This window comes from Hibiscus syriacus, unplaced genomic scaffold (genome assembly GCF_006381635.1).
Source record: "Hibiscus syriacus cultivar Baekdansim isolate YM2019G1 unplaced genomic scaffold, ASM638163v2 tig00005459_pilon, whole genome shotgun sequence".
NCBI classification, from domain to species: domain Eukaryota; kingdom Viridiplantae; phylum Streptophyta; class Magnoliopsida; order Malvales; family Malvaceae; genus Hibiscus; species Hibiscus syriacus.
Window position 1 is genome coordinate 612,117 of NW_024062058.1, and position 15,051 is coordinate 627,167.

General features: G+C 33.2%; 1 protein-coding gene and 1 pseudogene across 1 annotated transcript; both read left to right on the forward strand.

Moving 5' to 3' along the window:
* The first annotated feature begins 3,338 nt into the window (after nucleotides 1-3,338).
* Nucleotides 3,339-9,178, forward strand: LOC120199528 (annotated as a pseudogene).
* Nucleotides 9,179-11,624: 2,446 nt separating this feature from the next.
* Nucleotides 11,625-14,930, forward strand: LOC120199529 (cyclin-dependent kinase C-2-like). Its single transcript, XM_039200580.1, is given in 14 exon segments — nucleotides 11,625-11,914; nucleotides 12,064-12,145; nucleotides 12,229-12,319; nucleotides 12,498-12,527; nucleotides 12,613-12,722; nucleotides 12,830-12,902; nucleotides 13,000-13,120; nucleotides 13,220-13,337; nucleotides 13,613-13,682; nucleotides 13,685-13,751; nucleotides 13,965-14,022; nucleotides 14,169-14,239; nucleotides 14,326-14,771; nucleotides 14,774-14,930. Coding segments are annotated over 14 exon segments (1,536 nt in total). The 5' UTR covers nucleotides 11,625-11,804; the 3' UTR covers nucleotides 14,863-14,930.
* Nucleotides 14,931-15,051: the final 121 nt, after the last annotated feature.

Below are 15,051 nucleotides of genomic sequence, written 5' to 3' on the forward strand. Positions count from 1 at the left end.
TTATTTTAGTATCCCGTCATTAAAAACATAATGTGTTTAGTACCTAAACTATAAGTTTTGGTTCGTTTTAGTACTTAAACTTTCAAATTTTTTAAAACTTAACGTTAAATTTTGAACGATATACTAAAATGAAACAAAAACTAAATTTTAGGTATGATATTTAGTTTTGAAAAAATTGAAGGTTTAGGTATAAAAATGGATCAAAACTGATTGTTTAAGTACTAAACACACAATTTATCCTAATTTTATCTGGTAACTCGTTTATATTATTAAACTTCTAATTTTATCAATTATACTATTAGATTTTAATTTCAACTTCAATTATATCATTTATCCGTTAAATCACTAATGACTTCGTAATATAACTAATAAGTATTGGTGTAGCTACCAATTAAAACGATATCGTTTTGATACCCAAAAGACTCATAACAATATCGTTTTACTTTAAAAAAACAAAATAATGTTTTACTCAAGGAAATTCAAACTCCAAGCCTTTAAAAACAAATATTAGAGGTTAACTAATAACCATTTTTTACATAAAAAGTGTAAGTTAAGGGTGACTCCCCAGTCCAGGGTCAGACCATACCTAATACGTAATAGCTAATTAGGATTTATATAAGAATTTACATATTGCCACCAAAAGTGGCGATGGTAGAGATCGAATTTCACCTTACAAGTTCAAATTCATGAATCTCAACCACTTGTGTCAAATTGACAATATTTTTAACCATTTTGTCAATTAATAGATCTCATTAAATTGTTTTTTAAACAAATCTAAATTTCATTATATTTATTGACATTTTTAGTTTCCTAAATATTAACTTTATCATGTCATTTGTCCATAATATAACAAAGTCATTCTAGAACTTTCCCTTTAAGATTATATAAAAAAAGGAGAAGTTACAATGATTGAGGGAGTTTGTACATCGGCGACATCGTATGCATTTTTTTTGTCTTTGAGATTTTAAAATTTTATTTTGATTAATTTTAATCGATTCAATTTATATATTTAATTTTAATAAATAAATTTTTCGATAACTTTTTATACATACAAAAACTTAATCTAAAAATTTTAATTAAATAATATTAAATTATTTATCACTTAAATAAGTGAAGTTAATACATCATATGCATTTCGGCCAACGTGATGGTTGGGAAACAAACAAACAAGTTCACAGAATAATATAAAACTTTCTCAAATGGTTTGATAAAAAGTTCTTATATGTCACCGTCACGGTTTAAAGCTAGATTTGACACATGTTATTGACACTGTAATGACTCATTTCTCATTAAATATATTAACCTTTTTTAAAGGGTAAATCACGTATTTAATACATAGATTATCAGTTTTAATTCACTTTAATATTTTAAACTTTAACTTTTTTTAAAATCATATCTAAAGTTTAACTTTTATTTCATTTTGATACTCATTCAAAATTTAACATTAAGTTTTGAAAAGATTAGAAGTTTAGGTACTAAAACGGACAAAAAATGATAGTTTGTGTACTAAACGCATTAATTTTTTTAACGATAGGTATTAAAATAAAATAAAAACTAAATGTTATGTATGATTTTAATATTTAAACTATCAATTTTGATTTGTTTTAGTACCAAAACTTTTAATTTTTTCAAAACCATACCTAAAATTTACTTTTTGTTTCATTTTAGTACAATGCCGTCAAAAATTAAGGTACTAAAATGAAACAAAAAGTTAACATTGGGGTACCAAAATGAAATAAAAAGTAAACATCGGGTACTAAAATGAAACTAAAAGTAAACGTTATGTATGATTTTGAAAAAATTAAAAGTTTAGGTACTAAAAAAAATAAAAGTGATACTTTAGGTACTAAACATGTATTTTACCCAAATTTAAAATACACTTTGATCACATTTTTACAATGATCATCCATCTCCTGCATAACAACGTGATATTCCCTCTGCCCCGTGATTTGTGAATGATGTTCGCCCAGCAGCACATGGATTCCAGCCTCGTCCGTTGGTAAGAATCGATGAAATCCACGTTTTTCTTTTCTTAAATTTTAACTTCTTATAAAATTTATATATTTTAATTTTATTTTTTAAAAATTTTATAGATATAATTTTTAATATAAAATATTGTATCCACAAAATTTCACCTCTTATTAAATAAGCCCCGTGGGATGACCGGCCGTCTTTCAGTAGCACCCAAATTGGACTGCCGCTATGCGCCACTGTATTGTTTCGATTGCATCACGGCGTTTTGGTTAGCCGCTTTTTCTTTCTCCATTTCTATTTTTGCCCTTTTAGTATTTAACGTTTTACTTTGATTATTTCAGACCGATCGAGATCGTAAAATTAATTTTAATAGATAAGTCTTCTACTTAAATTTTTTTGTATATACAAAAAATTAAACTCAATTTTTATTTAAACGATATCAAACTATTTACTACTTAAATAAACTCTGTTTATAATTGGCCGCTATTTCGTTCAGCCAGGTGTTCAAATAATTTGTGCTGTTGAATGGATTATAATAATGCCCGTCAGTCTTCAAATAATTTAAAAAACTCTATTAAAGTATTAAACGGAAATATTAATATAATATGCTTAATGCTTTGTTTTCTTTTGGGATGATCATGATTCGGTTCAGTGTCAATTAGGCTTTTAAATCTAAACACAGAATCAATAATTGTCAAGTCACAATATCTTACGTAATTTTGGTCTGTTTTAGTATTTAAACTTTTATTTTTTAAAATCATATATAAAGTTTAGTTTTTGTTTTATTATTCAAAATTTAACATTAAGTTTTGAAAATAATTAAAAGTTTAAGTATTAAACCAAACAAAAATAATAGTTTAGGCACTACACGTGTTAAGTTTTTTTAACGGCAAGATATAAAATAAAATAAAAACTAAATATTAGGCATGATTTTTTTTAAGAAAAAAAGACAAAAGCTTATAGTTTAGGTATTAAATACGTAGTTTATCAAAAACATATGCTTAAGGGTCACATTAATTTAACTCTTAAATTGTTCAATTACTTCATCTTATATCTAAACTTTAACTTAAAACCTTAAATCCAAAAAATTAACCCTTGAGCCCACTCTAATCCTTAAACCCTAACTTAAAAATCCTAAACAATAATAAATATTTTAAATATTAATGTAATTGAACAAGGGTAAATAAATACGAAAATATTGATAAAAATGATAAATTAAATATATTATAAGGACAAAAACATCCTTAAGCCACAAGAAAAAATATACAATGGGAAGGGAAGGGAGGGACAACCTACCAAAATTTCAGCTGCGGCCCACACAATAACATCAGGGTGAAAAAGAGTTTATTTTCTTTGCCAGCCTTTAAATAAATGATCGGTCGCTGCCTTAAACGAACACCAAAATTCTTCAATCCCAAGGAAAATTGTGGTCCTTGATAAACCATAAATTCAGGAGTTGTTTAATATGGCTGGGCAGTCGAGGAAATGGATGATTCTGGTGGCGGTTATTTGGATTCAGGCATTCACGGGGACGAATTTCGATTTCTCCGCGTATTCGTCGGAGATGAAGAAAGTATTGGGCATAACGCAGGTGCAGTTGAATTACCTGGCAGTGGCGTCCGATATGGGCAAGGTTTTCGGCTGGTCTTCTGGGTTGGCTCTCATGTATTTCCCTCTGTGGACGGTGCTCTTCATGGCTGCTTTCATGGGACTCGTTGGTTATGGAATCCAATGGCTCGTCATTTCTAACTTCATCTCGTTGCCTTATATATACTGGTACGCGCGCTCTGACTCTCTGCTCTTATTCTTGCTATTTTCTAGTCCTTTGAATTCAATTCAATCCCAAATGAATATAACTCAACTATGCCGATATAATTTTCGCCGTCGCCTGCAATTCAGAATTCGATCCCTGAGCTTCTATCTTTCTCACACAAATTTCATTTCACATTCATGGCTTTGTTTTGCTGAATCTAACTGTTTTCATGTTCTTTCTAGTTTCTTCCTTCATAAATAACCTCCTAGTAAACAAAATAATGGTGGCAACACTATTAAATTTCACTTTCTACTTTCTGGCTTTCAGGTTTGGCAAAATTAGCCCAATAATCCCGGGGCAATAATTATTTAGATTTACAGGGCAACTCAAAAATTAATCTGCAATCTACATTATTTATTACACTGACTTGGAATTCGTCATGCGTATGATGAGTTCCAATAGAATATATTTTTTTATCAGAACTTGTTACCTCTAATAGATTATAATAAAAAATTATATATTTTTTAAATTCGTTACATCCACATAACGAGTTTGTCCTTCATTGTAATAACTACCGTAGATCTTAAAATAAACTTTGAATTGTCATATTAGACTAAATAAATTATCCGATTGGATTATTGCCTTGTAATAATAGGATAACTTTCGTTAAATTTTAATTTTTAAATTTAATTATTCAATTTTATTATTACTCCATCTTTTTCATCGTTATTAATTATTTTTTAAAATATATGAAAGTATCGCTGAAAGTTTATTTCCCAAATTTTGAACTAAATTTTTATGGATGTCCTTCGATGTTTTAACGAAAGAGGAAACAAGTAACGTTTCTTGATTTTATAGTAATTGGACAATGAAAATTAAAAACTATGAATTTTAAAGATATTTTGATAAAATTTAAACAGATAAAGTAGGGTAGAAAAAAAAAGGTTAGCCTAATTGAAGAAGACATCAATGAATGGTAATGTCGATGGTATAAGATAGAAATGAAACTTTTAAAAAGTTAGGTAGAGTATATAAATGGTCTCGATTATAAGATGATGTTTAGTTAATTTTTATTATTAAAATTTATAAAATAATCATTGGATTATAGTACGTTACTTTGTTAAGTTTTCTGACTAATAAAAGTTACAAATGGACATCCGATTACACATGTATTTTAAACTCGTATTTTTTTGGTTAAAAAATTGACGGTAGTTTAAGTTGGACGTTAAGATGTTGACCTCGATATGAAAAATTTTAATCTCATAATCTTAAATAATTATACAATTCAAATAGTTCAGGGATAAGATTTTATCATATGTTAACGTATAACTTAAAAGATCGTCAATTTTTTACAAAAAAATTATGAGTTTACAACACATAAATATTTAAGTGATCGTTTTGTAACTTTAATAATTGATGGACTAAACAAAGCAATATCTTGTAATTGAGGATCATTTTGTAACTTTTAATAATAAAATGAATCAATTAATCATCACCGGAGATCATTTATATACCTTACCCTAAAAAGTTTAAAATCATTAGAAAGATGATGAAATATAAAAGAAATGAGATAGTTTATGCATTGATCAGGAGATCATATTATTTTTAATTTAATGTTCGAGTAATTAATAACAAAATAATTTAAAAATTAAATGATTAAATTGAAATTTCTAAAATTGATAATCAAATACATATATGATCAAAGTTTGAGAGATAAAAAAATCGTCCGTCCCTTAAAAATTTAAAATTATTATATATTTTAAATTTTTTATGTGTATTTTCTGTTAAAATTTTATTTCGCCCCTAGAATTTTAATTCGTCCACTGAAATTTTAGTTCATCCCCTTAAGTTTAAATTTATCCCCTAAGATAAAATTTTATGTTCGTCCGTGCTCACAACAAAGTGAAAATATCAATTATTTTTTTTTAACCAAGTTGTCTATGTGGTAAAGAAATTATCGTTATTCCTTTAGGATCCATGTTCGAGCACTATAGATGTCATAGTGTGAACCTTCACTGTCAAAACGTTTATCATTAAACATATATTACTTTATATAGACCACAAGTTAATAAAATAAATAAATCAATATACTATTACATCACAGTGGTTGCTCTGTTCTTTCTATTATTTTGGTTAAAAAAAATGAATTCTCATTAGCAGCACTTAAGTTGCGTTTGATTCGCTGGAATTTCTTGTAATTAGGAGAAATTAGAATATAATTCTACCAATTTTCCATGTTTGGTTCAAGTTTTCAAAGGGGGAATTGGAATCCAATTCCATCAAGGGAGGGAAATTAAATTATATCCATAATATGATATAATTGAAATCATTTGGAGGAGAGAATGTGAAATTTGATCATACTAGCCTCATCAATATTTTGATATTTGGGTCGGATTTTTGTTAAAAAAATTTCAGAATCGGGTCGGATTTTTTTTATAAAAAATACGGGTTCGGGTTGAGTTTTTTTAAGTTTGATATTCGGGTCGGGTCGGATTTTTTAAGTGTGGTATTTAGGTCGGGTTCGAGTTTTTTTTAAATTCAGGATCGGGTCGAATTTTTTTAAAAAATTTCGGGTTCGGATCTGTTTTTTTAAGTTTGATATTTAGGTCGGGTCCGGGTCAAGTTTTTTTAAGTGTGATATTCGGGTCGGATTTGGGTTTAGGGTGAAAATATCCGACCCGAAAAAATATAATTTTATCTTATATATTCAGGAATAATTACAATAATACCCTTCTATATATAATTTTTTTCAATTAAGTCATTGTTTTTATTGAATAAAAATATATTTTTTTATTTCAGGTCGGGTCGGTTTCTAATTCATATATTCGGGTAGGGTAAAACTTTATTTTGGTCGGGTCGGGTCTCGGGTGGAGGTTCCCTTGTTCTCGGGTCGGGTGGACCAAAAACCCGACATATGGCCATCTTTAATTGCGATGATTTTAACTTATGATGTTTATTAGTATGATTTTTATAATTTATTAAAATGAATAATCAATTAATAAAATGGAAATTTAATATTTTTAATTTTTTATAATAGATTGCTAAATGTAAGTTATAAAACAAACTAAAATTAAGCAAAAAAACAAGAAAGACAATTATGTCATTTTACATTACTAAAATCAAATTCATCTGACATGTCTGCGAACCAAACAGAATATGAAATTGGATTCCAATTCAATTTCCTGCCAACCAAACATGTTTCAGATTCAGATTCTAATTTCTTCATATTCTAATTCTTTTCAATTCCATCATAAATATTCTAGCGAACCAAACGCCACCTTAAACTCGGAGTCTGAATAAGAGTATTAAAGCCGTGGTATTTATTTGCCATTATTAAATTACCAATTAAATGAATTAATATGCATATGGTTGAGAACGTTCGAAATGAATTACCAATTAAATGTGTGATGGATATTGAATCGAATTAATTCCCTCCTCTTCCTTTCCTTTCAATAAATACACTTTTTTCAATTGGCGGCACATCACCCACATTGAATTTTCATGCCCCATTCCAAAATTAAAATGTTCTACTCAGGAATCCAACAGTTGTTTGTTTTCGGAAAATTGGGTAGTTGATAATTAATCAGTCTTTTCAAATTTTTTATTAATACAAGGTAAGTATAAAATAATATTATAAAGTCGTCTGAATATTATAAAGTAGAAACAAAAGAAACTTTCTTTGTTGTCATTTTCTGGGATAATAGAAATCGAATCCGGCTCTCGTCATTTAACAAGATTGACTCATTTTTACAATTTTTTTTTGGAAGATATAAAAATAGATCAAATATTCATAAATATCCGAATTCACAATCTAAATTGTCTCATTCATATTTGGGGACGCATGTAAAAGAAGTTATAGTCATATGCAGGATGGATCGGGGGTTCGAGTGTGGTCGCACCCCTAAAATTTTTTAAATTCTTGTATTTTAGATTTTTTCTTTGTACTTTTCATTGATTATCCAATTTTGTACTCAAAATTTTTAATATAAGTTTGCACACACTAACGTAAGTTTCTGCATCAGTCTTTGGTCATATGGACTGGTTTTAGTTCCACCCGAGATATATATGAACATCAACTTACAAAGAGAATTAAAGTTGTTCATCGATGAACAAAATTTAGTTGGCCCTTATTCTCATATGTAATGGGATAAGGGGAGATAGGATAGTAGACTGCCCCCAATGTCAGATTGAGAGCAGCTTCCGTGGGAGACCTCCAAATTATGAATTGCCCACCGTGTGACTCGATCCCACGACCTCAAGGTTAAGAACCAAATGCTATTACACTCTCTTGGCAATTGGCAAAGACAATGGACTTTTGGTTTACTGGAAACTAAGAACTGATTTACATAGAGAGAAAAATAAAAATCAACTTTGTAATATTTCATAAAAGCTTGATGTCAATGATATCTATTATCTAGGGGTTTTGCTAATAGCTATGCAGATGTGTGTATATATATAAGTATTGTGTGAATTATTGACTTGGATCGTTTTTGTTTATATTTATGTGGCAGGTTTTCTTTCTGTGTTTGTTAGCAGGGTGTAGCATATGCTGGTTCAACACAGTTTGCTTTGTTCTTTGCATAAAGAACTTCCCAGCTAACCGAGCACTTGCGTTATCCCTCACAGTAAGCTACAATGGTGTAAGTGCAGCCTTGTACGCCCTTGCGGTGGTGCATTAATGCATCATCCAGTTCGCTATATCTTCTTCTGAATCCCTTGTTCCCCTTATCGTTTCGATTGCAGCACTCATCCCTATCCTTCGCCAACCCTCGGTGGATCCTCTTTACCCCGAGGTGGTCCGCAGCGACTCCATCATGTTCTTACTATTGAACGTGCTCGCGTTTAACCGGTGTCTATCTCCTCCTTTTCGGGTCCAACACATCGGATACAAGTGCAACAGCTCGTCTCCTCCTTGGGGGAGCTATTTTTCTCCTGATTTTTCCGTTATGTGTACCTGGTGTTGTTTACGCTCGACGTTGGTTTCATCTTACTGTTCACTCTAGCTTTCACCTAAGCGGATCGGGCTTCATTCTTGTGGACGATGAAGATCTTGAGCTTCATAAACGGCTGCTAAGCCGTGAGGGTAGTTTAAATAATCATAACGGCTCGCTGATTGGGTATGAGGCGCTCGAATATAAAATGAGCAGCCAAAAACAGTGCAGCGAAGAAGACAACACAAGATGTTGTGAGAAAATCATGGAAAAAGATCAACTTGTAATGCTGGGTGAAGAGCACCCTGCTCAAGTACTTGTTGGGAGACTGGATTTTTGGCTCTACTACTTAGCATATTTCTGTGGGGGAACAATTGGGCTTGTTTACAGCAACAATCTGGGCCAAATTGCACAATCACTGGGACAATCTTCCACTACTACCTTACTTCTCACTCTATATTCATCGTTCTCCTTCTTTGGCCGTTTGCTTTCAGCTGCGCCCGACTATGTTCGAGCGTAAGTACTGCCAGTAGGTGTACCGGTTCATATATTTCTATTACTGTTGATGCATTTCGGGTTGACTAGGTAAACGCTTCTACCTGTGCAGGAAATTTTACTTTGCAAGAACAGGGTGGCTAACCATTGCGTTGTTACCAACTCCAGTGGCATTCTTCTCGCTGGCCGCGTTAGGCGGTTCGACGGCGGCATTACGTGTAGGAACTTCATTGATCGGGTTGAGTTCGGGGTTCATATTCGCCGCCGCGGTTTCTATTACGTCGGAGCTGTTTGGACCGAACAGCGTAGGCGTGAATCACAACATCTTGATCACCAACATCCCGATTGGATCGCTGGTTTACGGCGTGCTCGCCGCGATAAACTACGACGAAAACGCCGGGGTAAGGCTGAAACTAGTGTTCTCGTCGGACTCAGTGGTGTGCATGGGGAGGGAATGCTATTTCTTCACGTTTGTGTTGTGGGGTTGCTTGTCCCTTGGTGGCTTAGTTTCTAGCCTGCTGTTATTTGTGAGAACCAAGCATGCCTATGACGCTTTTGAGCGGAATCGTGGATTGGTAGAGGTAGAGGAAGATAAAGACTCGGCATCAGGTAGCGTAATGGAGCAGTGATAGTGTAAGGAAAGGTTTTGCTTAGCGTCTATAATATATATATATATATATATATATATATATATATATGATTAGAGGGTTCGTTATTGTTTTTAAATGTCTCAGTTTATTTTTAAATGGTTGAGAGTATTTAGAGCATATATTACTTATAATCACATTAGCTAATAAAAATATATGAGGGAATGCTATTTCTTCACGTTTGTGTTGTGGGGTTGCTTGTCCCTTGTTGGCTTAGTTTCTAGCCTGCTGTTATTTGTGAGAACCAAGCATGCCTATGACGCTTTTGAGCGGAATCGTGGATTGGTAGAGGTAGAGGAAGATAAAGACTCGGCATCAGGTAGCGTAATGGAGCAGCTGATAGTGTAAGGAAAGGTTTTGCTTAGCGTCCTATATATATATATTATATATATATATATATGATTAGAGGGTTCGTTATTGTTTTTAAATGTCTCAGTTTATTTTTAAATGGTTGAGAGTATTTAGAGCATATATTACTTTATAATCACATTAGCTTAATAAAAAATATATACGATTCATATGGATTCAAATCAACGAAACAATAAAAATGTTTCCAAAGAGAAAAGGCCAATCACATGACTACTGTTCTGCAATCACCCTGGTTAAGATCTAAATTAAAACTAACCCATCTAATAATGATGAATAACAGATCATACAATTGAATTATGATACATCTAACCAACGAATATGTGATAATATGTTCAGCTTGATAGATACATTCATTTTACATGTCTTGTATGAAAATGATTAATGAAATTAAAATTTAGTAATTAATGGTAATTAATTTACAACGAGAGTCATGTAGTAAATAGTGCTATGTAGTCCTTTAAATTTTAATTTCAAGTTTGGGTAAATTACATGTTTAGTACCTAAACTATAATTTTTTTGTTTTAGTAGCTAAACTTTCAAAAGAAATTCAAAATCACCTAACGTTTAGTTTTTGTTTTATTTTAGAACCTCGTCGTTAAAAACTTAACGGACAGGCTCACGACCGCCTCATCTATAGTCGCCGACCATAGCATATGTTACCTTCCATCCAGTACCTTTTCGACCCCTGAACGTGATTTCAACCTCCATTTCATTGAAATATGCCTCGATCTCCATAAATCAATGATGGACTATTCGACTTCTTCATCTTTCGATCTTCGTCTTCAAACGTCCGATGGGCCTGAAACTGGACTATGTTGGTCGACTCGACATTATCTTATAGTCCACCGTTAGATTGTTCATCCGTCCATCATTCAAATTGTTCTTCCGTCCACCGAAGTTATGCCTCATCAACCCATCTATTAAGTTTTTAACGGTGGGGTACTAAAATGAAACAAAAACTAAACTTAGGCATGATTTTGATTTTTTTAAAGTTTAGATACTGAAACGAACTAAATCTAATAGTTTAGGTACTAAATGTGTATATTACCCTTAAAGTTTTGAGAAGACGGGGTAATTTTAGAATTTTATAACATATATTAAATTTATCATCAACAATTAGGGTTAAAATAGTTGTTTAATTTATACTTAATCTTTAATTGGAGTAAATATGCACAATTCATCGAACCTCTTCATAAAAAACTTAATGGAGCATTTATCTATAATCACTGGCCATCGCATCAGTTTATCGATGACGTCTTAATTTTTTAATATGTAACTTCTCGACCTCTAAATATGATTTCGATTTTTATTTAATTCAAAAATTGCCCCAAAAAAAATATAGAGAAAGCGACCATTATATAAATATTGAGGGATAATTTGTTATTATGCAAAAAATTAATTATAATATCTACCATAAGAGAGAGAGAATATATAAAAAGAAAAAAATTCAAATTTCAAATAAAATGCATATAGAATCACTCTGTAAGGGCATAAATTAATAACCATAGTTAGGGTTTTGGAATTGTGAATATTTCTATCCCGGCGCTGGTGGTGTAGCAAATAGTCATCTTTTAATTTTGGGGGATTGTGAGTTTGTTGAAGTGGGTGCCAATTGATTCTCAATCGAAGAATCAGATGGCTATAGCAGGGGCAGGGCAGCTTAATCTGAACGAGTCGCCCTGTTGGGGATCAAGAAGCGTCGATTGTTTCGAAAAGCTAGAGCAGATTGGCGAGGGTACCTACGGGTCTGTTCTTCTTCTTTCCTTCCTATTTTTTTAATTTAGGGTTTTTTTGGTATATCTATTCATTCTTTTATCGGGTGTTGCGATTTCTCTTTACTTAGTAACCTGTCATTGTCAATTCAATTCAATTAGTAGTCTGTATGTTTTTGCAGCCAAGTTTACATGGCCAGGGAAATAAAGACTGGTGAAATTGTTGCTTTGAAGAAAATTCGCATGGACAATGAGAGAGAAGGGGTACGATCTCTCATAAATTGTTCTCATATTAATAAAAAAGAAACCCTAACTTAAAATTGTTCTTTCTCAAAAAACTTGTGCAGTTTCCCATAACTGCTATTCGTGAAATCAAAATTCTGAAGAAGCTCCACCATGAGAATGTAATTAAGCTCAAAGAGATTGTGACTTCTCCTGGTAATTACACTTGCTCGCGAAGCATCAATTGCATAATTGCTTCTGCTGCTTTAATGCACTTATTTATTTTTATTTATTTATTTATTTATTCATTTCATTGATTTAAATCATGGTTTTTAAAATTACTTCTTTCACCTTGCCTTTATACCTTATGGTTTTATATGATTTTTAATTTTAGGCCCGGAGAAGGACGAACAGGGAAGACCAGGCAAGTGTTGTTCCATTCCTAACAATAGTCTTATCACCTTGCATTTAATCTTTGCTATTTAACTCTTTCATTTTCTGCATTATAGATGGTAATAAGTATAAAGGTGGAATTTATATGGTTTTTGAATACATGGACCATGATTTGACTGGCCTTTCTGATCGGCCTGGAATGAGATTTTCAGTTCCCCAAATTAAGGTAACCCATTTCATAGGCGGAGAAAAGGGGGGGTTAAAAAGAGAATTCTGCAATCTCCATTCAATCATCAAAAAAATTTCTTCTAATTGTGCTACCTTTTCCTCCAGTGTTACATGAGGCAACTTCTCACTGGGCTTCACTATTGTCATGTAAATCAAGTGCTTCACCGTGACATCAAAGGTTCTGACATGCATTTCCAATTTTCCCATGTCTAATATAATGCTGTTGCCCTTGACCATGACATCCAAAGTAAGGCTCTGCTTGTTCATTGCTGCAGGCTCAAATCTTCTTATAGACAATGAGGGTAACCTCAAGCTTGCTGATTTCGGTCTTGCCCGTTCATTCTCAAATGATCACAATGCAAACCTTACGAATCGTGTTATTACTTTATGGTACAGGTATGTTAACAACCAATGAATGTATTTAAACTTTAAAGAAAAGCATAAGAAATATTAACTGGTGTAGCACATACTTCCCATTTTTGGTCAATTTCTCAGACCTCCGGAGCTGCTTCTTGGCGCAACCAAGTATGGTCCAGCTGTTGATATGTGGTCTGTTGGTTGCATTTTTGCTGAACTCCTGCACGGGAAGCCTATATTTCCTGGAAAAGATGAGGTTTGTTTCTTTATGTTGAATTAAATGATTGAATTTTATAGAAACATAAGATTTAATTTTGTGATATGTTATTAGTTGTATAATTACATGTTTATCTTAAACTCTTGGTGAAAACATACACCTGGAGTTACACGCATTTTGCTGAACCAAATCATGTGTGAATACACGAAAGATTGTTCATTTGCATATTGGATGGTATCCCTATTTAATGGACCTTTAATCTAGTAATTTCTTGCAAGACACGGTATGAAATGCTATACTTGTAATTATTGCAGCCAGAACAATTAAATAAGATATTTGAGCTGTGTGGGGCACCAGATGAAGTCAACTGGCCTGGGGTTTCTAAATTCCTTGGTATAACAACTTCAAGCCAACAAGGCCGATGAAGAGACGTCTCCGGGAAGTTTTTAGGCAGTAAGTTCACTTAAATCATCATATTGCACTTTCTTAGGGTCATAAATAGGCTGGTTCTGGTAACCAGTGGGTCTCCTACCCTCCCAGGGTGTCATGTGCCCAAAACTTATTCATAGAAGTTGGTCTACTTCTGTGGTACATGTGATATTCTTCCATATGTGATTGTGGTTTAGTGTCTATCTCATCACTGACTTATCTGTCAATTTGCTATAGTTTTGACCGTCATGCTTTGGAATTGTTGGAGAAGATGTTGACTCTTGATCCATCTCAGGTACCATTTCATATATTTGTCTCCCTGATTCAATTAAGCTTTTCAAGAATCACAGATGTGTTTCTCTGCTCGACTTTAAATCGAAGCTGTTTCAAAGTTAGCACTAGTTCTCATGTTAATCTGTTCTCTTTGTTTGAAAAATGCAGAGAATATGTGCCAAGGATGCACTTGATGCCGAGTATTTCTGGACAGACCCATTACCATGCGATCCAAAGAGGTTTGCTTGGATACACCCCTTTTTTGGTAACTTAAATTATATTTCTGATTTTTTTAATCAATTATCAGTGTTTTCTTTTGGCTCAGCTTACCTAAATATGAATCATCACATGAGTTCCAAACCAAGAAAAAGCGCCAGCAACAGCGACAACACGAAGAAAATGCTAAGCGACAGAAACTACAGCATCCACAACCTCATGCACGGCTTCCGCCAATTCAGTCTGGGCAAGCACATGCACAAATGAGGCCTGGACCTAACCCACCCTTGCATGGTTCTCAACCACCGGTTGCTACAGGGCCTAGCCACCATTATGGGAAGCCTCGTGGACCTGCAGGTGGGCCAGGGAGGTACCCTGCAAATGGAGCAAGTGGGGGATACAACCACCCAAATCGTGGTGGTCAGGGAGGCGGGGGAGGTTATAGCAGTGGGCCGTATCCACCACAAGGACGGGGGCCACCATACGGCTCGAGTGGTGGTGCTGGTCCGAGGGGTGGCGGAGGTAGTGGTTATGGAGTTGGAGCTCCCAATTACTCACAGGTGGGCCTTACGGGAGTTCCGGTGCTGGACGTGGCTCTAACATGATGGGCGGAAACCGCAATCAACAGTACGGTTGGCAGCAGTGATTTGATGATATTAATGTAATCAATGGCTCCGCGTTTACTCTGTTTTTTTTAAAGAAACGGATCTGCAACTTTGGATTGGATTTGGATTGATCTTTATGTAAAATTTATAACTAGATATGCTTTACATTCCAGTCCCACGCTACACCTCAGGTCAGCCCAATTGCATACGTATAATAACTTCACTCTTAA